The 26,244-nt window shown below is 36.3% G+C and overlaps 1 protein-coding gene across 38 annotated transcripts in view; it reads left to right on the top strand.

Moving 5' to 3' along the window:
- Window positions 1–26,244, top strand: part of RBFOX1 (RNA binding fox-1 homolog 1) — a 1,146,084-nt gene that overhangs the window by 726,553 nt on the left and 393,287 nt on the right. For 32 of the 38 annotated variants that reach the window (XM_048062448.2, XM_013189461.3, XM_066977847.1 and 29 more), the window contains one exon: window positions 5,073–5,114. The exons of the other annotated variants lie outside the window; for them this stretch is intronic. In XM_048062448.2, the coding sequence (XP_047918405.2) occupies window positions 5,073–5,114 (42 nt within the window). Of the gene's footprint in view, window positions 1–5,072; window positions 5,115–26,244 lie in introns of those variants that run through there. 38 annotated transcript variants of the gene reach the window in all.

Raw genomic sequence — 26,244 nt, 5'->3', positions numbered from 1 at the left:
ACAAGCTAAGTCCATTTACCATAAATGTCTGTTTGTGGTAAAATATCTAAAATATAAAAGACTTCAGATGTTCACTAGTTATTTTTCAATCCCTGGAACTGTGCTCCATTTCAAATGATCTCAGTCCTGAAAGTATTTTGAATTTTAGTTAAACAGCTATAAATGCAAAACTAATATATTGGAATGTTGCGCTGTAACAAAAAAGGTTTTTCTTTCAGATTATATTATAGAGGTAATATATATAGAGGTAATATATTATAGAGATAATATATATATATATTCTTTCTATAAATAACCCTATCACCTTCACTCTTTTTGACCCCAAACTTAAATCCCGTCTTTGCAATAACATTAAAAAACAAACAAAAAACCAAACAAACAAAAAACATGGCAGCAAAAGAAACTCCCCAGCTTGACTGTTGGTATTGCTCAGCAACTGGAGTGCTACTGTTGCTCTCTTGATCTGGCCATTGCATCCAGAGACGTGTCCTGTTTCAAGTTCTTCTAGGGATTTACTTTCTACTACGTACTTGTGTGGTGGTTTAAGTACTGAAGTGTTGGTAGTATTTTGATATATGGTGACAACCACTGATTAAATTGTTACGTGACATTATAGTAAAAGTAATAACTGTAAGATTTGGTTTGGACAGGCTGTCATGATCATCTGTCTATATATATAAATGTATGTTTGCATCTGGTGTCCTGGAAGTGCCTGAAACTGTACAGGGAAACCTTCCCAACTACATGCAGTGATGCACTGGTCCTAGCTAGTCCAATAATGTCTGGGTTTGCATGTTCTTATGAGGAGTGGATGACTGATAAACACATTAAAAGAGATCTCAATTCTAAAAACATTCTATTCATGTCCATGCACTCACAAGAGAATCACACCAGGTTGCAGATGATTTCCAAAAGGCCTTTTTTGTTTAAAATGAAGGTGCCTAACAGCATGAGTGTTTTTGTAAGATAACGGTCTTATAAAACAGTCTTGAACTATTCAAGGTATTTAAAAGTTTTTCCTTGATGAAATCCTTTAAAGAGAATCAATATCTTGGGCATTCTTCCACTAAACTGTAGTATGTGAGAGCTTGACATAGTGACACTCAACATATTGACCAGTTCTTCATGCAGTTTTGAACTAAATGAAATAAATAGTTCATTGCGTATGGTACAATTCAGAGATACAATGAAGTAAATTTAAGATTGAGAGGCTATGTATTTAAAATTGCAGGATGTACTCAAGATTTATTTGAAAGGTCTCTTGATCATTAATTAAATATGTTATGGCTTTCAGTTCTTTTGGTTTATCTGTACAGGTTTCCATATTGTAAATGCATTATTTATGTTTTCCCTGAAGTGCTCTGTACTGCCAGGATGTTTCTCTTAAACTGGCACTCGGGGTGGGGGGGAGGTGGTGGAGGGGAGCAAATTTGGCACTGGTTAATTGCACAGAAAGCTGCTTGTGCCCAAATGTGCCTTTCCCTGGTGTATCAGGTCTATTTTAATAAACTTGCACTGATAAATACATAGACAGACAGACAGGTAGACAGATAGATAGATGACATCATTGTAAACCAGGATTTTTTTTTTTCATTAAGGTAAGCTTGGTTTGTTTCATTTTTTTTTTCTTATTTCATCCTAATAATGCATTATAATTTAGCCTTGCTGCTTTTGTTCTGGAAGGCTTATAGTATGAAGGCTGGGTAACACGGAAGCTGTCTGTATGGAAGTTCACTCTCTGAACAGGCCATCACTGAAATGTATTCTGTAATGGATGAAATGGTATGGAATCCGTTATTTGCTGAACTTTGAGCAAAGGAAATTGCCACCATCTGTGTCTCCTGCATATCACCTCCATTTCTTTTAGAAAACAGAACACCATGCATGTGGTGATACCACAGAACCACAGAACACGATGGATGAATCAAAATATATTTTAAAATGCAACTCTCACATTCATACGAAAACTCTTTAAAAAAATACAATAATAATAAAAAAGGATGGTTTTGTTCTATTTATTTTCCTGGCAAATGTGGTGTAGCAGTTGAATGCAGTCTCCCTATCCTGACTTATTCATATTTGATCTTATTCAGTCTTCCCTACCTCTTTATTATATTCTCCCACTGTTCTTAAATAGTTCATTTCAGTCCTAAATAATACTTCCTGTTCTGGTCTCTGTGGTGTTAGATATTAGTCACTTTGATGTTTAAAGGTTCAATCATTCATAACAACAGCAGTAGATAGACTTATAGATGATTAATTAAAACAGTTGTCTGCTTAAATAGCCAATAATGAATTCTTACTCCACTCTACAGAAGTTAGATATGTAGTTTTTACTTTTGTTTTTCACAAATGTTGCCTTTCTTCCATTTCACAAATCCCCCCCCCCCCCCCCCCCCCAAAAAAAAAATAATCAAGTGTTATTGGAAGCTTGCATGTTTATATTATTAGTGTACATGAAAGCAGCTCTCAGAGTCAGACTGGCTATCTATCAGTCCAAGATACCATGTTTAGCTGTGCATTCCTGTGGATGGGGAGAACAAAGCAAGAAAGCAAGCTCCTCCAGAGTTTTCTTCCAACCTCCAGGATTTGCAGTTCAGAAACTGTGTGTGTCAAAGGCGTTACGTGTGTGTTGAATAAGCTTCTGTAAGGTTTTCTTTAATATAGGTATATATATTTTGTATCCACAGCACCTGTTTCTTTATTTCCACATTGTATGAAGAATAATCTTTTTATTTATTTTTTTATGAACTTGACACCTAATATTTTCATTCGTTGCCATGTATTTATTTTTTTTAATAGTTTTATTTTTTGGAAGAGAAAAGGAAGCAGTCATTCTAGTTTTTCACCTCCATTTTTTTTATGTTTTTATAGACACCTACTCCCAGACATCTCTTTTCCAGGCTGAAGTGTTCTCATCTTCCTACTTGTCCCTGTCTAGAAATATTTCCTTACTTTTAATCACCTTTGTCACCTTTCTGTCTGAAGACAGAATCCTGTAAATCTATGCAACTCATGTGAGGTCAGAGCCAAAAATTATAAAACATTTTGAAATATTTTAAAATAAAATATATTTGAAATATTATAAAGACAAATCATTCTGGATCTTGTTCTATTCCCTAAGTGGGGCTTGTGTGCCGTTAGTTTGGCAAATGACTTTAAACAAGTTTCTTCATTTCTTTGTGTGCCTATTTCTGTCTATGAAAATAAAAGAAGTAGTTTCTGTCTTGTGTTACGACTGCTCAGGACAAAGCTGAATCAGATAATTGTAGTGTTACGTTAACCCAAGCAGTCAAACAAGAGTGCAGCTTTAGAAGGCTTTGATTTTAAACTTGTTTTAATGTGTGTAGGATCATAAAAGTATGACTATTCACACTTCAACTAGTTGAAGAGATTTTTTTTGTGTGAACATTGGAGTTAAAAATCTCTGATGTGAAGGCATACACAGAAAAAAAACAGTAACAGTAAAAACAAACAAGCAAACCTCCCAAACTCATTTCAAACTTGTTTGTATGCTCATTTCAATTTTTTCTTATAACATGAATAGATGCATCTAGAGCAGATTCAGGTCTAAAATTAATTCTTGAGACTTAATGTAAGCACATTTATAATGCAATCTAAAATAATTTTAAAGTAATTTATAAACGGCGTGAAGGAATGAACTTTGAAAAATGGAATCATTAGTCTGCAGGACACTTTAGCTGTACTTAATTTTATTCTTTAGGGAAAGATTGTAAATAGACCTATGCTGATTTCCTTTACCTCTTTTTCCCCTTCTAGAGTACTATAGAAAACATACCAAAAGCACATTTGTTCCTGTTACATTTGTGGTTTGGTACAGGGACTTCATCGAAATACTTCTGTTATATAGAGAGAACGTTTAACTTGTAATTTATTTACCAGGACTCATTTTTCTTTGTTGAAAAAAGTGGCTGGCAGTTTTATTCTTTTGTAAGTAACTGTACTTTGCCTGAGAAATCCCCCTTTTTGCTATCACGACAGTGTAAAAAATATCTCATACAAATGGGTGTAGTTTCATGTTTTAATTTCTGTAACTGAAAAGTAGTGGAAAGTGTACTCTGAACCTCTGAAAATATCCAGAGAAAAATATAGCATCTAATTTCTTGTTTTGTGAGTTATGTTTGCTGCGTAGTTAGTTACAGAAATGACAGTGATTACATTTCCAAAGTTAATGACAGTAACAATGATTAATGTATTCCAAAATGATTTTAACAACAACAAACAAACAAAAACCTCTCACCAGACTGGCAGCTCAACAACTGAAAGCCTTTTTGAGCAAGCCCCTTGAAGTTTTGCCCAAGAGGTTGCCATGGCAGATTGCTTTAGAAGTCAGGGAGCTGGGAAGAAAGCTGGGAACTGGCTACTTCAGTGCTGCCGAAGTGCTCTTTTCTAGAGGAGCGTCTTTCTTTTGGCAGAGTGGTCAGCTCACAAATTGATGCCTCATATCTGCTGTTAATTGGTAGCGAGGTCTTGCTCAGCAACCAACTCTCCCACTCTGAGAGTGTTTCTTGTAGACCTAGCAGCACATAAAGACAGCAGCGTTGGAATCAAATCTTCTACAGTTATTTTTGTGCCAGATTAGAACTAGGTGTTGTCACAGGAATTCATTTAATCTGTTCTTGAAACTGTTATATCTTTATATCTTAAGGTGTGCTGTGAACATGTCATGGTATCTCAGTAGGGGGATATTCAGAAATATAACAAAGACTTATTATAAAACGGGAAAAAAAGGAAAGCTTCTCACTGAGCTGAACTCTCAATGAGACCTTTACAAGTGTTAATGTATTTAAGCTTCAAAAACATTTGTATTTCAGACTTTTGGTGGGTTCTGGTGTTAATTTACTTTTGACCTTTGTAAATTAAAATAGTAAGTGAAAAAAAATATACTTTTTCTGCAGTAATGATTCTATTCAGATCCACAATTATATATTGTGTTGAGTCATGTCTGTGTTTCTAGCATTTATTCATGTCAGCTGTGTAGACCCAGCAGCTTTGTTGCTGCGAGAATACTATGCTTTCAAAGTTGTTTTTTATGTTCTTCCCTCTTTTAGAGTTCAAATCAACAGATGAGTTGTGAAAGAGAACAACAAAGGGTAAGTGCAATGATTTCCAAAATGTTCTTTTAATTTAAAACATTAAGCAGAATCTAGTTTCTGTTATAGACCGTGAGATAGACTGCTTCTTTATTATTATAATTTAAGAGATGAACATAGTTAATCAGCTTATTTCTTGCCTGTTGGTGAATATTGTAAATATCTCAATATAAAAGAGTTGCAATAGATACAGGGTGTTCTTCAATAGTTTAATTAGATTTGATAGTAAATAGATCTAAAGGTCACCATATTCCTCAGACTTCCTCCACTACAAGACTGGTTCAAACAAGTAGACTCTGTCCTTTGGCTTGTTTAAGTACTCATGCTTTCAGATAGAAATTAATTCTAAGAATATGAGGGAACTGCAGTATCTTAGTGTATGTATTGGTTGCATATAAGCTGTAAACCAGATGGAGTTTCTGAATCCAGTTTGTGGATCTTTACTTTGTTTTCCCCCTTTCCTAAATCGCAGTGACTAAGGAGTCTTCAGACCCTGCTCCATTTAAATTCCAAATATGCTATGTATCTCTGCAGATGAGTTTACTTGTGCAACTGATTGATTCTAATGTTTGTTTGGAAAGACATAGCTTTTTGGAGGAAAAAAAAAAAAGCTTTGGGGTCATCTAGGAATTGCTTAGTTGGGTTATCTAGGAATTGCTTAGTTGAGGTATATTTATATGATGGGTATTTTCTTGAAATCCCATGTTCAATTTGAGAGGGAGTGGCAGGCCAGAAGAAAGTATATTTTAAGTGTTTGTGCTAAAAAAAATATTTTTGGAAAGAGAAATGGTAACTTTTCTTGTTTGCAATTTACTAAGCATCAGCAATGCCTTCATGACCTGCAAGTATAATGAGTGTACTCTAGTTCACTATATTCACTCCATCAACATATGTAAATGCTTCACCTGGTCTTCACCATATTTGCAATATGATTTTTGGTAAACAAGTTATGCAAGAATGATGCATCGCATACTGTTCTTGATTTCTTTCTTGCTGATCTGTGACTGAGTTGCTATTGTAGTGAAGCTGGAGTGAGGAGGCTTTGTTTTTATCAATAGTCATGTCTCAACAGAGCAGCTGTCAAAGTAAAGGTATTGCTGTAGTACCTGAAGGACAGTCTTTTCTTGAGGTAGTGGTGCCACAAGAGCAAAGAATGTTTTAATTTGTTTTTATTAAGTTTTCTTCTTTCAATGAAGAAGAAAAGCACTTGGAAATATAATGGGAGAAGGCCTCCAACTCTTTGTTCAAGTAAATATGTGCTTTTTCTGACTAATGAATAAAACGTGATGCAGTAAGAGTTTAATGTATCTTTCTATTCCAGTGTTACACATTACTAACAATCAGTGCAGTGCTTACTTACAATGCCTTTATGTCGTATCAAGATGTGCCTCTCCATGACACGCGAAGAACTTAGGAAAAAATACATTGCTAACCTACTAAGATTAGGTACATCTCCCTGCACCGCTGCTGTGATGTTACTGTTACATGAAATACAGTTATTAGTGTAGAAGACACCAACTCTTGCTGAGGCTAGCAAGCAGTGAAAGCAGCACACCACCCCACAGAGCCAGGGGTTGTGGCCGCAGCATAAAAAGCATGGCCTCCAAGAGGCCTCACGCAATAGCAGGAGCAGCAATTACAGGGCCAAACGTGGTAGAGCCGTTCTTTCACTGCATGGTTTTCAGACATCCAAACTTCTAGTTAACAGCAGCTCATCTACAAAAGGTCCCAGTGAAATTCCAGTATGCTCTGTGGGCAGGGCCTGTGTTGGTGATAGTTCAGTGCTGGCACCTCGGCCCTTCTTCAGTCGTGCTGAGAAGAGCCCTCCGGTGCCAGGTTCTGCGTATTTGGCACTCTCGAGCTGTCACTTGACCATCCTCTCAGTTCAAGGCTTGTTTCCCAAGTAGGCAGTGCTATCAAAGAAACGTTAAGGAAATGTGTAATTGTCTGAGTTAGATATTTCAGGCCTGCAGCATTTTCTTTTGGCATTTGTGACCTGGGGTTTGTGGATGAGAGGCAGTCTCTTCACAACAAAATACTGTTTCAGTCTGACTGAAAGAATTGGAATATAACAAGAGAACAGGGTTAAAACAACAAAACGCCAACATCCGTGTTTGTAAACTGAGGTAAAACTAGATTACCTAGATATCTTGCACCTTCTTACTTGCTACATCAAGGATGACAGCATCTCTGACACTCTCGTTTTGTGACTCCCTGGTCGTTCCTAAGTCCACAGAAGAAGGTCCAAAAGGAAGGCACTTTAGGAAAGTGTTGGCTAAAGCAAAATAGTGCAAATAAATAATTAGATATTGTGTGGTTATAGAGAGAAATATCCAAGCGTTACCATAATCATTTCCTCACATAACGTTTCTCACCTCTTATTTGTTTCATTGGCTTCTAAATTCTAAAGGCAAAGCAGAGGCTCACTGCTCTGGAATAAAGCATTTAGCATAATGAAACTATTACTCGTATTGGAGTCTCTCACCATTATATATTATATTAGCAGTGAATGGTAATTCTGATAATTCAGCATGTATGTTACTTTAACCCTTTTTTTCTCTCAAGCTTTGAAAATGGCATAGACCATAAGCAAGTAACTAATTTACCTTCCAACCTGCTACCATTCCCAGCTAGGCTTTAAGGTTTATATCTGAATGGTTTAAATGAGAATTTATAAAATCTGTACATTGGCTGCAGAGGAAAGCTATAGGAATTTTATCAATAACACAGCTGGGGTTTTTTGTTTTTTCATTTTTCTTTTTTTTTTTTTTTTTTCAATTTGGATATATAACATGCTGACTTTGGCATATCTTCGTCTGATTTAAAACAAAATTTTAGAAAGCATTTCTGCCATTTTTGAAGTTTTCCCTTTCCTTGGAAATGATTTGATTTACTGTGTAATGCCTTCAATGTTCATAAATCTTTTTTATATCATTCTGTAATTTCTTTTCTTTTTGCTTTCTTTTCTGGCTTCATTTAAATCAAGTTGTACTAAAAACTAATAAATGTGTCTCTAAAGGGAATTTGGCCCCTCAGTATCATTCTCTCCAACTCCCCTGCTGTTTGTCAATATGACTTTTAAAGAAAGTAATGATACTGTTTAGTCCTCCTGGTTCTGTTTTCTGTTCTCCAATCCTGATTTATAAATCCCTTCTTGGACAGATATACCCTATTCTCTTCTCTGACTCTTCCCCACTGCCACTTACTTTTTTATGAGTTGCTGTGTGGAGCTTAATGTAATTGTCATTCTGATGCATTATAGATGACCTCTAAAGACACAGACCTCACATCTTGCTCAAAATAATTTTAAAATGCTTTTGTTGTCATAACTAGGGCTAAAACCAGACTTTTTGAAACATGAGCAATACATCTTATTCAAGGCTGTGAAGAAAACTAGGATGCCAGCCTTAGGTGGAAATAAGCTGTAGTTCATAAAGGTACAAAAAAACATAGTGACAGCTTCCAGAAATCTATCTACTGCTTTTACTGAACCCTCTGTATTGTTTTGACTATAACTTGGGATTATAATTTTTATTATAACATAAGGACATTATTTAAATTTATAGACTAATTTAAACCTTGCTGAGTTTTACCCAACCTTCCTTTCAACTATGAAATTATTTTGCATTATCAACTTAATATAATTGTTTAAATTGAACTTCTGTATCTGTATTTGCATGCATGATTTTTGTATATAAAGTAATGCATTTGGTCCTGCTGCAGCAATACTTGATGAACACTCTGCGGTGGGCATAGAACACTTTTAAGCTGTAATGTTAAGGGGGTTTATAAATGTTCCTGTGAATACTAATGAGGTCTAACGGTAAATGGTGTGATTAACTTCCCTGATCTGAAATTTCAAGTGACCTAGTTGTTACTCTAATTAACAGCTTCTTCCACATACGCTTATTATCAGGATGCATTATATGCTGCCTGAGTTCCTACTCTGCTCTGGAATATGTGAAGGACAGGGCCCTACTACTACTACTCTGATTTTCGAGGAGATAGAAGGAATTTTTGTCTTGTCTTTAATGCCATAAAGGAAATAAGCTGTGACATGTAGCCAAAAATGTATTAAGTATTTAAATTTGCCAGGTAGATGGAAAGAGGGAAAACAAAAGAAAATCCATTTATGGATTTATGGTTTAAATAACCATAATCCTACAATGATGAGCTTTCTTTTTGTCTTCATTCAGTGCCTTAATTCATCTTTCTTTTGCAAGAACTTTGCAAAGAAACTTTTTGAAGCTTATCATTTTGTTATTAACATTCTTTGATGATATTTGTGTATAATATTCCTCTGATTTACTAAGGAAGGTAAACCGTGAGTCAGTGACAGATGCTATTTTTTTAATCAGTTTGAGCTGAGGGGAAACAAAACAACTGAAGAAGACAAGAGGATCAGTGTTTTCTACCTTATCCCATACTGAATCAGTGAAAAGAGCAGGTATTTAAAGCTGTTCTATGAGTCAGTGCTGTCTTGTCTTGTTACTAGAACGCAATGGAGTAATTCATAGCATTTCTGCAAACTGGGCAACTAGTTCTGATCATTAACGACAATCTTGTGTATTTTCTTTTCATTCTGGTAATCTCTTGATATGCATTCACAAACAATGTGTACATTTTACCTGGAAGAGTAATCTGGAACTACCCAATCTTATACGTTTCTCTCTTAAAGGGAAAAGGACTAAAAGAGGAAAAGCTAGAATATGCTAGAATAGAGGTGGATTAATCTGATGTGTGTTAATTAGCCATCCTTTTGTTAAAATTCACATAGCTTATGCTGCATCAGACATGCTAGGCAAGTGACTTAAAACGATCCTTTAACTTCTACAGAGATTCTTGCAGTGAGCTATATATATCATCATCCGTGTAGGTGTACAGTAAAATACAGGTAGGTGAGATTAATAAGTCACTTTATTTCTGGTTCCTGGTCTGTATTACACATTGAAATAGAATGAAATTGGAGTAGTCTTACTCACCATCTTATGGCCTGCATTCCCAGTGGTTCCATAAAGAGTAAAGCGAGATATTTTAGGTACAAAAAAAAATATTAAAAATAAAAGGTTTGTAAATTGTCCACCAAACTTTTTTTTTTTTGGGGGGGGGGGGTTGATTGTAGGGGGGTGTGATCTCATTTAAATTTTCATCTAATTTGGAATTATTGCAGGCAGAACAAGGCCATTGAGATAAAATACAATTTCAGTCATATTTTACTAATGTAGCACAACTACTTGCTGGTGTTTTTTATAATTTTTTAAGAGCTTTCCCCAAAATAGTAGCTTCCTTAAGATAAGACAGAACTCTAGTTTCTTGTGTAATAACCATGGTGACTATCAAAAAAATAAAAATGACTGGGTACTGAAGTCTGTTATGATTCATGTTTAAAGTGACATACCCTTTCACTGTGCTGTTATCCTCTTAAAATACTAACTGCTAATAATAACGGTCCTTTGATCATGAGAATAAAGAACACTTGCAGCACTTTGCGTTGAAACATAATGATGATACAAGTCAACTCAGGTGTTTTGTGTTTTTTTTGTTTGTTTGTTTGTTTAAACTTCCTTAAGAAATAGTAAAAAAGCTTTTAATTATTTCTCTTGTCTCTGCTATTGATGGAATGCCATTTAGAAAACCCATGGTTCCTTTTCTGCTGTTGTTTTGGTGTCTGATGAGCTTAAGATAAAGTATTTACATATTCCAAAGGACTCGAGCTTCATCCATTTTATTAAGAGATAAGTAAATTTCTCAATCAGAATTACATAAGTTTTCTTGCAAGACTTGTTGAAATATATCAGCAGTCAAAATACGTCCTGTAAACCACTTGGCTGTATGACTGTAATATGTCAATACTGTACAGTTCAGAGCTCCATGATTAGTATGTATTTGTAGGGTATCATAAATAAGAGTTAAACCTGAGTTATGCTCCTGTTGTACACACACAAAGAGCCCATATAAATTCTGGATGAATTTGAGAGGTCATCTTAGGAAAAAAAAAAAAAAGGGATAAGCACCACTGAGCACTACACAATTTTTCATTTTTTTTTTTTTTTACCTTTCTTGACATATAAATATATTAGTATGGTATTGGTATTAGGGTTAGTATTAGGGTTATTATCTTTTTTTTTTTTTAAACTGTCATTCTGAGGGTGTCTTAAAAATACACTGCTATTTTTTGCAGTCTATTTTATATTGCAGTAATGGGTGACACGGAAGGTGATTTTAGAGTCAGTGGTATAACAAAAGAAGTCAGGAAGTTTGAGATGTTTGTCCTCGGAGAGACAAGTCTTGATTTTTTGGAGCATATGGTATGCTACAGTGGATAGCCGTATTCCTGGAATCTTGTCTCTCTTTCTTGTATTATTATTTTTTTTTGGTTTGTTTTTACTGGGTGTTTCCACAAGGTCTTTATGGCTTGGGTTGTGTGTCTTTTGCTGGGCAGGGAGGGTTCATACTATTTATTTTTCTAGTAGGGCTGGCTGTAAAAACTGAACAAGCTTTTCAGTTGTAGGTAGCTGGGGAGAGGGCTGGATTTTCAACATACTCATTGGTCACACTGAATGGTGGATTTCTGTACTTGTTAAGTCATATATTGAATGACTGACTGACTAGATTGTAGGGAGAACAAGACAGATATTGAGTGTATTATATTAAACGAAAAAATAATAATTTACATCAACAATCCAAATGATGTAGTGTTATGGAGACACATATTCAGTGGGCCACATTGACTCCTTGAACCAATATTGTTTAAAGTAGAGAGAATGAAGGAATATTGATTGTAATATGGCCATCATGTTCTAGTATTAATGATATCTATCGTCTTTTTATGTTCTGTGAAATCTTTCTACACCTTACTTCTTTAAAATCGGATTACTTCTCTACTCAAGTATTTAATTATGCTTTTTTAAGCAGTTGCCAAATTGTTTCAAAGCAGCAAAATTGCAAGAGTATGTTAATCCTGAACAAAAAAGGGACACACACTGTATGTACGTATGGCACAACAGGCACAAACACCTATATTATATATATAATATAGTTTACAAATCCAATCATTCAGACTTGTAGTTGACATTTGACAGAGTATATATCCAACACTGACTATATAAAAGGTGAATTCTTGGCTTCTGATATGCCAGCATTTTACAAGAACTGTATACTTGTTCTTAGTTCCCTGATTTTTTTTTTTTTTTAAGTAAGAGAACCTGGGCAGTAATTGTGTTCTGTTGTTCTATTCCACAGCAAAATCCCAAGTCGCACTGAAAGCCAACTCTTTCTGTGTGTTCAACAGAAATGGTTTTCTTAGAACAGAATCCCAAGCAACAGTACATAATTTCCAGGAAGCAGGATAGAAAAATAAAAATAAGATACTCCAAAAGGAAAAGTTAAACAAGCAAAAATCAATTGTTTATCAAGTTGAACCGTTATGAACTTTTTGACTGAAGCAGAGTACTATTTCTATTTTTAGAAGACAAATAAAGATAGTAAAGAATTTTCAAAATGCTTTTATTTTTATTTTAATTGAAGCAATAACGTATCCTAAAGAAAAAACAATTACTGTTTTTTCTCTTTTTAGCAAAACCTTACAACAAAACTTTGGACAAAATTATGTTAGCCAACAGTTTTGCACTTTGCGCTATGTTTGCAGAGGCAGTTGCGATAGTACGATCAGCAAACACCTCTGCTACACAGAGCTGTTTGATGCTTTCTGATGTATCCTAGTGAAGGGCAATCCTGGACAGTGTGACCTACATTGCAGGAGCCCGATCATTTTGGAAACTGGTATGTTTTAACCACAAAGCCTACATTGTGTCTTCAGTATTTTAAACTTATGTAAACTCTCACAAGATGTCCCTGTGTCCAGAACAGGTGTATAAATTGCATGGAATCCCACCTCTCTGCAATGTTGAGAAACAGCTACCTAGTTTTGGAAGAAAGTTAATAATAAATAAATAAATAAGAAGGTTATAATCTGTGCTTGTTATTCACATTGGGATTTTTTTTACCCCTTTAGTTGTCCTCTTCATTTAAATGAGGTTAAAATAAAACTTATATGAAAGTAAATAGGCATATACATGTTGAAAAAATATTATGGAGTTATTAGTTTTAACTACCTTCACATTTTAAAAATATTTTTTAATTATTTAAGTGAAATTGACAAAAACAAACAACAACAACAACAAAAGAGGTAGAGAAATGCTAGTGCAAATAAGAATACTACGAGAAGACATGTCTCAGTTGTACCTGGGGAAAAAAAGGTCTCTCCTACTGCTGGTATATAAAGCCTTGATGATCTCCCCCAAAATACAGAGCAGATGGATTTTTTTCTGAATGGATTTATCTCTGCCACATATGGAAGAGTTTGTCTGTCAAGCTACTAAGGCAATTCACCAGAGCAACACATGACAATAACATCAGTACTGCTGGGACTGACGTGCACTTCCGGGAGAAAAAAGTCTCCTAAGTCAAACCAAAAATTAAAAATGAATACAACAGCCTTAAGGAACTGATGATGAAATCCCTGCAAATCACCATCCTAAAATCCCCAGTCTCTGTCACTGAAATGGGGCGATTCCCCTTCTTGATCTTTTGGATATCTTTGAGAAAGTTGTTGTGTTTTAGATGCCACAGTATCCCTAGAGAAAAAAGGGAATAATAATAATAATAAGAAGATAGGTGAAAAAGTATGTGAAATTTGAGAAAAATTGTTCCTTTCTATAAGAAATTCAATGATGCGGCCTAAAAAACATCTTCAGAATGTCCTTAGTGAGACCATGAATTAAGGAATAGGTCTCTGCGTCCTGGGTTTGGTTGGGATTTCATATTCAGAAAAATAATTTATATATTTCCTTTATTTTTATTTGGATTTATGCGTGTGAAAAATGCTGATCATGTTAAAGGAAGAGGAACAATTCTGTTAAAGTTTTTAACCCCAGATTAGGTCATTTATTGTTTTATTCGACTGTATTGTTCTTTCCTGTTTCTCTTTTGAAGAGGAAAGAGAATAAGAACTCTCAAACTAATAAACCTCCGGTCTATTTTGCAAAGGTCCAAATACTGTCTTTATAACAGCACTAAAAGGTTTTGCATCGCCATTAGAGATAGTATAAAACTTTTGTAAACAACCAGTCTGAACAATAAAGACTACTAGCACAGCAATAGGACAGCTATTGCTATAGTCAGAATAACAGAGATTTTCCTTTACAAAGAACTTTGCAAACCATTGTGGCTTCAATTCCTAAGCACGTTGATAATGCTTTTCCAACTTTAAAATTGTATGGAGAACTTTACCATACTTTTTTTTTTTTTTTTTCTCCTTAAAATATCTGAAACTGACTTCACCTCCTGTTCTAATATTAGGGTGACTTTAGGCTAAATTTGTGTTGCAAAAAATATAATGTAACTTTAGGTATGGAATCAGTATCTAAATCTTTTAATGCTACTTTCAATATTGACTTTGGAGAAAGTACATAAATGCTTGTAAGCAGAATAGGTCAAGTAATTCTAAAATTCATTTTATTCTTCCTGAACAGAGAAACTGTGAAAAGATAACTGCCAAAATATCAATTCAATTCAATACAAATTAGAGTAGGGTTGATCGCTTGGGCAAGTTATTTGCAGTACCTTTTTTTTGTAAGAAATCAGTACAAATTTTGGAAAATATGTTCTCCATTGTGTTGAGAAAGAACAGAGTGGAAAAGGATGAGCAAAATAAAAGGTAAAGATTGCTGGTAAAGATTATAGTATCCATGCATGGCTCTAGATCAGCCAGCCTTTTTTTTTTTTTTTTTATTCTCCTTTCCACTCCAGATGAAGAGAGAGTGTGTATTTTTCTACTTGTAGCATGATATCTAGAAGATCCAATTTATAAACCAGGAAGCTGAGGAAGGTAAAAATGCTTTGCTGATTTGAAACCTTCTTTGTTCTTTCTCACCCCCTCACGCTGACCTTGATTTAGGCATGTTTTTTTCCCCCACATCTCTTCACTGCTGTCTATTTTGAAGCTTTGCTCACCTGTGTTATCTTTAAGGAGAGTGTGGCTTTGGCAGTGGGGAGCGAGGTAGGAAATCTAAGTATATTACATCACTGGCATCTTTCATGTTGCACTAATACTAGAAATTTACATCCTTTTGGAGGGGATGGCTAAAGATGTCTAAATATGTAAGCAAATGCCATGTAGACTGTTATCTATAGGTAATGGGCAAAACCAGAGAGATACACTGTGCTCATAGCTTCCCTGGGGCAGCCTGCAACATTCTCTCTCTTGCAGTGGTTGTCTCTTCCGTTGGATTCCTAAGATCTCTGTCAGTACAATACTGAAATAATTATTTGACAGCAGCTGCCTTCCAAAGAGCAAATAATTAATAGTTTTCATTACCTTGATTTAGTAATTTTCTCTGGTTGGTTTTCCCTACACACTATGTAACATCATATATTATCAGCTCATTTCTCCTTTTCTTGCCCCTCTTGAAACTACTGCTTTCTACAGCTGTTTGCACATTGTAAAAAACCATTTATATAGCACATACATTGCAGGCACTTCACAATCACAAAATAAAATACCTTCATTATCCCAAAAAAGTTTAAGGTTCAGATACATCCTTGATTTCCGGTGCACATTTTTACTTAAGACAATGGCATGGAAATTTTCAGGTAGATTAATATAATCTCTCATTTTATTCCCACAATTTTTCATGATCAGATGATTGTAGGCTGTATACAACTGTATTTAACAGTTTGTGATCTGAATAACTAATTGTTCGCTACTTAGCATGGAGGTATTGTAAACACATCTGCTAACTAATAATTCCAGGCACAGGTTTTTGTACATAGACATTTGCATCTAAAAGTTGCATGTGCTGGAAAAAATCCAGATTTGGGGTCATCTCTATTTCTCTCTCTCCTGCTCTCATCTTCCATTTTTTTCTTAATACCATAGCTATTTTTTCCATTCTTTTTTAACTCTCTAGACTTTGCATGTGTTATTGTCATAGTGCCCCAGAAAAATTCTGACAGCATATTCTGTAATGAGACCTTTTAAAAGGCTGTTCTTTCTATTTTGAAAACAGTAAGCAATGTTGACTATGCAATTTTCAGATTTAATGGCTGCAAAAACAAGAATAGTTTCCATAATCTATTCAGTACATCAAAATTATGATACCTCTGACTGACCTGAAAAAGCCAAAATTGTTTTTTCACTGATTGCTTGTTTTGAAAAGATATTAGGGACTTATCCTAGATCACGCAAAACAGTACTAGCGTCACATTTTATTATCAGAAGTCATGTTACCATTTTAGAGGAGTCTGTGACTTACAAAATACCAATTATATAATGATATGAAAAACATTGGATTTATTAGTATTCACAGAAGTTTGCTCATAGTTCTTTTTTAATACTGGAAAGTCAGTCTATAGACTAGAAATGATTTATGTCGCTGGAACCAGAGGTGACATGAAAGGTCCATAGTGCTCATGAATCAGTGAACAGTAGCCAGTTCAAAAGGCTGATACAAATCATTATAAATAAATTCTACTAAAAGGCTCCTGTGATAAATTCTTCATTGAGCTAGTTAGATCTTCCACTTCCCTGCTACTGCTTTTGTGCTCCTGAAGACACTGAACAATCTCCTCCAGCAGTTCCACACCTCAATGAGGGGGGAGAGAAAAATTGAATGATGTGGAAGTTTTGAGGAGAAGCGTGAAGTCTCCTGCTGTGAAAAGGGGCTCTTCACCAAAGCCAAAGGCCTATAATAACAGAAGCATCTGAGAATCTTAATAAAATCAGTTAGCAGAGGTGGCGTTAGTTCTTTTTGAACAAACCCTCAGTAACACACCATAAATAACACATTTAAAATATAATAATAAAATGGATGAAATTGTAAAAGCAAAAAAGTTACTGGAAACTATCTTATTAACACTTCTGTAAATGCTTAATCTGTTGAACAACCTAATCTAGGGGGAGATGTCCCTGCCCACAGCAAGGAGGGTCGGAGCTGAGTGATCTTTAAAGGTCACTTCCAACACAAACCATCCAACGGTTCTCTGATTCGCTGGTTCTAAATTCTACCTAAATGCTTGCCATATTCCTGTATTGTTTGTTTTGCTGTCTTTTTGAAAGTAAAGCACAGCCTTGATACGTAGCTCCGCACCTCTGGAGTACTGGAGCACTCAGCCAGCTGCACTATGAGGCCTTTGTCCTGCTTAGGCTGGTGCTGGACGTACAGGGAGTGCACAGTCATGCCTTTGCCAGGTGGTGTCTGCTGTCCATTTGAAGAATAAGCAGAACAGGATTGGAATCTGTAACGCAGAAATAGGCTTCAAAGATGTATGTGAGGCCAAGAAAATTTCAGCATATGTTTGATTAGGTGTTCATGCTCTCTGAATTGCATTTTTGAATTTGCAACTTCTGTGATCATGGAAGACCTAAATTCAGAACATTTAGCTAATGTGGAGACACATCTGTGGGACAGGATCTGACACAGCCAGCATCTGAGTTTAATGCTCAGAGTGAAACAAGGCAGAATATCACCACAGGGTGGCCATGTGGGCTTTTGTGCAGTCTGGTGCTGCAGTGCTGGAGTCTCTCTGCCTGTGAAGAACTGCATTAATGAGCTCTACTCACTCAGAATTGCCTTGCTGGAAGTGTAGGTCATAATGGAAAAAAGTCTTGCTACTTCACTTTGCTCTGTACATAACATGTGCTTTGCTACACATGTTTATCGATGTTCTTTGCAGCTTTTCCATATTGACACATTAAATTTTGTATGCCAAAATAAGTATCTTTTGAAATGATGCAATATTGTTTATTTGCAATGATCACTTTGTAAAGGTAAAGTCCTGCTCTGTGAAAAGCGGTAAGGACCTGTACTGCCTTGATCAGCATTTTGCAGTTTACTTCGTGTGTGAATCCCAACTGAGACTAAGGTAGTACTAGAGAAAACAGGGGTATTGTTACCTAAGGCTGTGGTCATAGAGATGATGCTCCTTTTTCTTATGTGCACAGTTTTCTTTGAAGACAAAAGCTGGAGATATTTGCTCTGCCACTTGCTGGTGCCCTCTTTCAGTCCAAGTCAAACAAAGTGTCAACAACCTTTTGTCATGGGGAATGCTTCAGAACTGTGGAATAATCTCAGGCTGCATCAAAAGTTGCCACTGTGTTAGTGATTTGTCTGAGATAATGAGAGATGTCACGGTAATGTGAAGAGCAATCGCTCCTTGTGACACTGCTGGAGAATTTCCCTCCTGAGGAAAGAAGCTCATCTCAATTTTCGCACATACTCAAAAGCAAGTATTTCCAATCTAAACTACCATTTTATTAAGAAAGGATCTATATCTTGAACTGAGAGTGAGATTATATTTCCAGAATTTCATTGTCTTCAGAGTAAGGTGCAATTTTCTTCATTTTGTTTGGTTTCAATGTAGGTTCACGTGCATTTGCTGTTGGAATTAGCTACCTTTAGGTTTTGTTGCTGGGGAAAAAGTATCCAATGGATGTGAACCATGAACACCTTAGGAGACTAGAAAATACATAGATTCAGAGCATCTCGGAACACAAATTAAATATTTAGTGTACAGGCTGGATCCCTCCTAATGGAGAGTGTCTGGTGTAAGCATGGCATCCCTAATGTATAGCCAGCATAATAACTGAAAGAATGGGCTATAAACGTAAAGAGAGAATAGGGTGAGTACTTTGATTTCAGACAAAAGAATAGTATGGTAAGTGAACTCTAGAACAGTGATAGTGTGTGTGCAGGGAATCTAATTTCACATTGTTGACTGACATTTTTGATAGGACCAGAAGGCTATGTAAGGGTGGACTGACGTACAGGTTTGTTTGCTTCCTGTCTAGTTTCTTGGTCTTTCAGTGGCTGTGCAAGTGGGTAGAGAATTAGAGGGCTGACCTGTTTTATAATGCTTCATACATATAGGCAAAAGTATTCTAAATTTTAAGGTGCTGGTTGGCCTTTTGCAATGAGCTGCATACTCCCAACATGCTGAAGACTGGGAAGAAGTTTTGTTACTACTATAGAAATATTGGAGGGATATATTGATCTGGTTGCCATCTGCTGTCACTGTGGGGGAAGCAATACAGAATTCTGTTGTGTCAGTGTGATCCTTGGAGCAATGTTGTGTGCATTTACCTGCCGTGTGTTTCTACAGCTACTGAACTATACAGCACTCCTGTAAATACAAGTACTTCTTTACAGGTAATTGTAATTAATTTTCTTTTAGAAATACGTGTTCTTCAAAAAAAAATGTTTAAAAACAATTTTAAAAATTATAAATCCAGAGATGAGAGTTTGTACTTTTAAGGAATTGGTGTGAACAAGAACAGACTGTGGATAATTGTGTGTAGATCCATTCACAGGCATGTTAAACTCTGAGGTGGCAGGAAGACACTCCTCCTGCCAGACTCCCAACAGCACTCTGCCTCGTTGTGTCTCAATTGACATACTGTGGGTGCCTTCACACCGTTTAGACTGATGGGCAGAAGTTTCCCAATATATTTCAAGTGATCTGAAAATCCTTTGAAAGCATTACTGAAAATCAGGAGAACCATTTGGTTCCAGTAAATGTCAACAGTTTCTGGAAAAACACAGTCTGAGAACTATTAAAGGGAAATGTTCAGTGAATCTCAAAAAAAAAAAAAAAAAAAAAGGCCTATGAAGAATATATGCTGACATAAAGATGATGGAGAGAGTCCTACAAGACACAAAATGAAAGGCAGACAAAGATGCCCAAAGTGTTTCAGTGGTCGGGAAGGCAGCCAAAGAAGCATTCATTTATTACAGAACACCATCACAACTTCCTTCTCTCAATGTGACGGTACCATTAGTAGCTCCTCGAGCAGTCTCTGATTTCTGTGAGAAAGAGGAATAGGAATGTCAAACAAAACACCAAAAGAAGATTTTTGAAGCCAGCTACTTCCCAGACCTATGCCAATGCCAGACCATCACTTTGACTGTGCGTGTTATTGGAGAGTTCAGTGTAAAGAATCTGTGGGGGATCGCAGAGGTTGACATGCCTACTCATGTCAAAAGTACCCTAGCAATTGCACAAGTAGGTTTCTCTTCTTTTTTTTTTTTTTTTTTCATTTTTCAATAATGATGTGATATACAAAAATTATCTTTAATGAGAAATCAGGAATCACCAGTGTTAAAATGACATTCAGTTGTTTTGTTTCTTGAGTTAACTCAGTCTTGTTCTTGCAGACTGGTAATTTATTGGGAGTGGTTAGTGCAGTTAGCATAATATTTTTCTATTTCCACATATATCTGAATTCTATTCTGTTGTTTCTTTTCTCTTCGTCATTTACTCTCTGGATGTCCATGTATTTTAGTTTTGTCCTTTCTACTCCTTTCTACCCCCTTCTATTTCTAAAATAAAGCCTCCCGTGTAAATCTGTATCAGTGTGTCAGAAGTAAAGCAAAGTTCCCGTATGCTTTGCCTTGGCAAAGGCAATGGCTCTGTTGTGGTTGGGAAAGGAAAGGCTTTCAGCAATGATGGCAGGGACTGCCCAGTCTCCACTGACCATGCATCTCTGCTGGGTTTGTGCAGTGGTTGCTGAAGGCTCTTGCCTCCTGATACCAGTCTTTGCTGAGTAATGCAGGCTGTGGAAAGGCACAGAAAGATCGACTGGGATCAGATCCTCTAACTTCTAATCTCACGCACATGGACCAGACCAAAAATTTTAACAGCAAGGTTCAGACTCTGTCTACCACCTTTCCCCATGTGGATATATGTAAGCTTTTCCTGACTCTGTGACAACAGCCAAAACACTGGCTCCTGTTGGGGCTTTTCACACGCTGGCCCCTCTGCACGTGGCTGCCCTCTCCATGCTGTTCCCTAGGAGCATCCTCATGCCCCGCACTGGATTCAGGAAGAGCACCCCTTCTGCAGCACTCCAAAAAGCCAGTGGCAAAGGTTGGCACCAACTGCACTTTACATGCCTGGAGGTGAGCGATACCTGCCTTTACCAGGACTTCGTTGGTAGAGTGGAGATCCTGGGCAGCCTAATTATAAGGCTGTTGTGGTTTAACCTGGCTGGCAGCTAAACACCACACAGCCGTTCGCTCACCCTCCCCCCTCCCTCTCTGGGATGGGGGAGAGAAACGGGAAAGTGAAGCCTGTGAGTTGAGATAAAGACAGTTCATTAAGACAGGAATATAATAATAACAATAATAATAGTGATAATGATAATATTATTAATAATAATAATGTGTACGAAACAAGTGGTGCACAATGCAATTGCTCACCACCCGCTGACCGATGCCCAGCCTATTCCCGAGCAGCCGGCCCCCCCACCCCGGCCAGCCACCCCTATATATTGTTTAGCATGACGCCAGATGGTATGGAATACCCCTTTGGCCAGTTTGGGTCAGCTGCCTGGGTCTGTCCCCTCCCAGCTCCTGCTGCACCCCCAGCCTGCTTGCTGGCAGGACAGAGCGAGAAGCCGAAAAGTCCTTGGCCTGGTGTAAGCACTGCTCTGCAACAATTAAAACATCAGCATGTTATCAGCGCTCTTCTCATCCTAATCCAAAACATAGCACCCTACCAGCTACTATGAGGAAAATTAACTCTGTCCTAACTGGAACCAGGACAAAGGCCAATTCTGGCATTGTTCCCAAGAGGACAAGACTTGAGATTGCAGAGAAGTAGATTTTCTCCTTATTTTCACAGTTGTAATAGTGCTGCTGCTGAGGAAGAGGCACGTTCTGAGCACAAATGGCTCTGCGACTGTGCACAGTGCACTGAATCAAAACAGTGATAGAGCCCTCAGCTGAGAGACTGCTCTTAACTTGTTAAAAAAAAAACAAGAAGTGTGTCAATGAGATGTAGCATGAATTTGTTTTGTTAGATATATAGTCAGAAATAAGAACTGATAAGTTTGCTGTGATAAGTTCTGTACAATGGCTTTGCTGAAAGGTAGGCTGCTTCATGATTTACTGAACTATTATAAGTGATAAAACTGATCCATTTGTTATCATCCAGTGCATAAAGACTTCAGGGTTTAAGGAGCCTGCACTAAATAACAAAGCAATTTATAAACTCATAAACTGAAAATTACAGGGAAGTACTACTTAAGTCACTGGTAATAGCAACCTTTTATCGTATTACTGATGATTATCAAACCTCACTTTAGGAAAGCCATAGTTACGTTAAAAAGTCATGGACATAAACTTGTGTTAATATATTGTGCAGAGGCAAGTTTTTTTTGTTTGTTTTTATTGTTTTTATTTTTCATTTCAGATCCCTACATCAGCTGATGTGAACTGATTTATGCTTCTGAAGCCAGCTGAGGATTGGTCTTGCTGGCTCTACTATTTGGCAGAAGATCTTTACCTAAAGCAAATTTGAGTGTAGTATCTTGAAGAGAGAATCTTTCTGTATTTCATTAAACACATAATAATTAGCAGTAGTTGGTTTCAGATTAGCTTGTCTTAAGGAGAATATAATGATGAAGCCTACTGTGAAGATGAAAATACTCTGTACTGGATTTAAAAAAAATGCATGATTACTGTAAGACTGTAAGCCTTCTCTGTGTTCTCTTGAATCAAAGATTTTATGGGAATGATGCTGAGTAGAGCTGAGCAAACATTTGCGGGGAGATAATTTATCTGATGACATTAGCTTCTTTTTCTTCTCAAGAGTATCATGAGTTATTTAATTAATTCATTCAGTTTTATCCAACAAATATGTTGATGAGTGTAAGTGCTCAATGAATAGATGGATTGAGAGCCGCTTGTCATCAGCACTCAATATTTAATATCCAACTTTGTTCAAGTGTGGATGATTCCACTCTGAAACAGCCTTGTTTCTTTTTTATGTGCTTAAGTGTAATCTCTAAAATCATGACAAAGATTTGGAAAAACACCTGGGAGGTCTCTAGAAGAAAGAAATTTGAGAAACACGTCAACGTTTTAGGGAATTTAGTTAAAACACTATTTTCTAATAGCCAGTAAATTATGATCCAGCTGTCCTTGTATCTGTTCTCTGGGAAATGATATTGTAAACACTTATTTCATGGACCTTTTTCCAAATAAGATCAAGTCCATCATCATCTTATAGTGAACCCGTCCCTGCTCAGGACTGAAGCTGGAGCCAGCTTAAAAACAGGAGAGGTTATGGGAACTCTTGATTGGGACCAGATTGTTGGCTGCTACTCCTCAGGCTCTCCTGGGACCATATCCTGACCTTGCTGTACAGCAAATATACACAGAAGCCAATTTCTTGCCTCAAAAGCTGTGAAAGTGCTAAAGTAATAGAAATTAATTGAAAAAGGAAAAAAGTTATGTGCAGTGAGAACACAGAACAGAGAATTTATAAACCAACTGAACTACACTTGAGGTTGCACTTCAATTGTTCTTCTACTGTTATGCTGAAATCCAGAAAGTAAGAGCTGAAAAAGCAGCAGCAGCAGCAAACCCCTTCAATTTGCAGGGCATTTAGAGTAGATGAAGGGCTTGTTTTGTTTTGTCACCACACCTCCTAAACTTTTGCGGGTTTTCATTTCATAAATCATCATGGTAGATGAAGCTGTAAGGTGTGGAAAATAAGCATAAATATAAATACTTCTAGCTTTCTAAATGTTTCAGATTATTTTCAGTACTTTGTATAAATTACGTGAGATTTTAGTGCTGTTGCACCTCATACATCATGCACCTGGTTAGTATCTTTTCCTGGGGGAGAAGCCTAAGTAAAAAAAAAAATGTTCGTCTCCCATAATGTCAGTATAATCATTGCCATCATGTTCCCTCCCTCTTCCATTCCTTTATGAAGCAGTTTTTGTTTTATATTATTAAAAAAGCAAACAGGTAAAACCTTCAGGTTTAAATTCTAAGGTACAGAGACCTTAGTTGAAAAGGAGGACTCATTACAGTCAATGGAGGTTTTGTCATGGCAATCAGTGGGCCAAATACATAATTTCAGTATTTTCCTATATGTTTATAAAGTACCTAGCAAAACAAGAATTGTACTACTTAGCACTGCTATTTATTTAATATTCTTGCACTTCCAAGGAATCTTACATTCTCTGCAAGATGAGAAACTTAGTCTGCATTTTCTTATCTTCTAATGCAGTGAGTAGCAATATTGATGCTATTCACAATCTTCTCTGTCATTAATAAATATGCCAAGATATGATCATGAATTATGCCCCTTTAATAATGTAATGGAACTCTTAATATCTAGAGCTTGATTTTTTTAAAAATATCTGAGCTGTTTAGGTGCCAGCAAGAATGTGCTGACCATATGTAATTAATCTTGATTAATTATGGTTACACAATTATCATTTATTATTTCATTTTTACCACTATCAACTAATTTTTAACTACCCTTAATGATTCAGCATTCCTTTTTCATTCCACAGCCAAAATATGTTATATTCTATTTGATGGAAAGAGCTAAATTGGTGAAGTTTAAGGCTGTGGTATGAGCTGGTACAGAAACGCCATGCTCTGCAGCTAAAATACCTGTCATTGCCCCTACAGAATGGCATCATATAAATGTTTTTGGTAGCCTCACAGGAAACTGGCCATCATTTGGCAGCAAATAACATATAATGATATTTGGAACTGAGTTTCTGATTGCCTGTTCTTTAAGAGAACAACAGAATTCTCATTGATTTTAACAGCCTTTGACCTGAACCCAGGGTCAGCTCTCTTGGGCCAGCCTTTGTTAAAATGACCATTGTCAGTACCTTCTATTTACTTTCTTGGCATTGCTTACAGATCCAGAACATTTAGGAACTAAGCTTAGCAAACAGGCTTTGGTTTAAACTTCAGTGGTGGGCGCAAAAAAAAAAGGTAGGGTAATACACCTCTGTTTTCAATCTTCTTTTTAGCCATGTTTCTCTACCTTTGCAGAAACTAGAGATAATCTAATGAACAAAGCATTTAATAACAATTAAAAATAAAACACTTTAAGTGATCATTTTGTGTAGCAGCATTAGAATTGTTCCACTTGTTTGAAGGAATAAGATATGAAGAATTGATTGAGTAACCAATTTAATAATGAACAGAATTTAGAATACAGAAAGATTAGTTGAGAGCCTTGGGACACAGTTCACTAAAATTTTATATGCTGCTTATGCTCAAAACCAGGGAAATTTTGATATAAAAGTGATTTATAGGCAATAGCTGTGCACAGTCTTTTATCATATTAATAAAATCTTTAACCAGTCTTTGAAAATTCTCAAGCCTCGTGTGTTCAGTTGAGATGCACAGATCCAAAAGAACTGCTGTCTGGCAGATGTGCAGATACATTATCAGAAAATGTATTTTCAGCTTAACCAATATAATCTAATTCATTCTAATGTGATATTTCAAGTTTATTATAGTGTAATTGAATACAGAAGAACACAGTGCACTGTACAGTAGACAAAATGAGGTGAAGTGTGCAGCTTAAAGGTGACCAGGTTAGGCCCGTTAGATTGTTGAATGTTGGTGGTTAAATTGGGTGATAATTTAAACAACAAAAAATTGTACACCAACGGAGAATGCTGTTCTTTTCCTTTGAAAACTGCCATTGTGAAGTAAGTGGCTTTACTTTATGAAATTATACTAAACTTATTTAAGATTATACTGTCCTTGCACATTACTGTAAAAGTTATCACTTTAGTAAATGGTAAATTAAATCTTTCTCTTCTGCTTCCACTAAAGCAGGCAACATCATTTTTCCCTCATATAACACATAGTGTGTAGTGGATCTAACTCAATAATCTCTGTGTATGTATCTGTGTATCTGTTTTAACTTGTCTGTATGCATCTTAGAATGAACTGTTACTTGAAATCGTTTCATTTTTCTATCTTAAATCAGCTTTGAAATGTTAGTGGCGCAACAGTTATTTTTGTTTTGTATTCACCCCAGAGAGAGACAGGAAAACTCTCCTCATAACTGTTTCTATAACGGTACGGATTTTAGTTTCCTCCCCCCAAATCCTTTTTTGCCATTATGTCTCCTTGTTATAGGCTGTTTCAGCAGGTGCCTATCCATTTGCCACCTGCCCTGGTGCAGTGAATGATTATGCAATTTAACTAATGCATTTTAAATATTTAGGTGACATTTTACCTTGTCTAGTTAGGCTGAATATGTAATTTGACTGGAATCTTTAGTTAAAAAATGACAATTT

Source organism: Anser cygnoides, chromosome 15 (assembly GCF_040182565.1).
Source record: "Anser cygnoides isolate HZ-2024a breed goose chromosome 15, Taihu_goose_T2T_genome, whole genome shotgun sequence".
In the NCBI taxonomy this organism is placed as follows: Eukaryota; Metazoa; Chordata; class Aves; order Anseriformes; family Anatidae; genus Anser; species Anser cygnoides.
The sequence above is the reverse complement of the archived record's forward strand: the minus strand, read 5'-3'. Positions and strand labels throughout refer to the sequence as shown.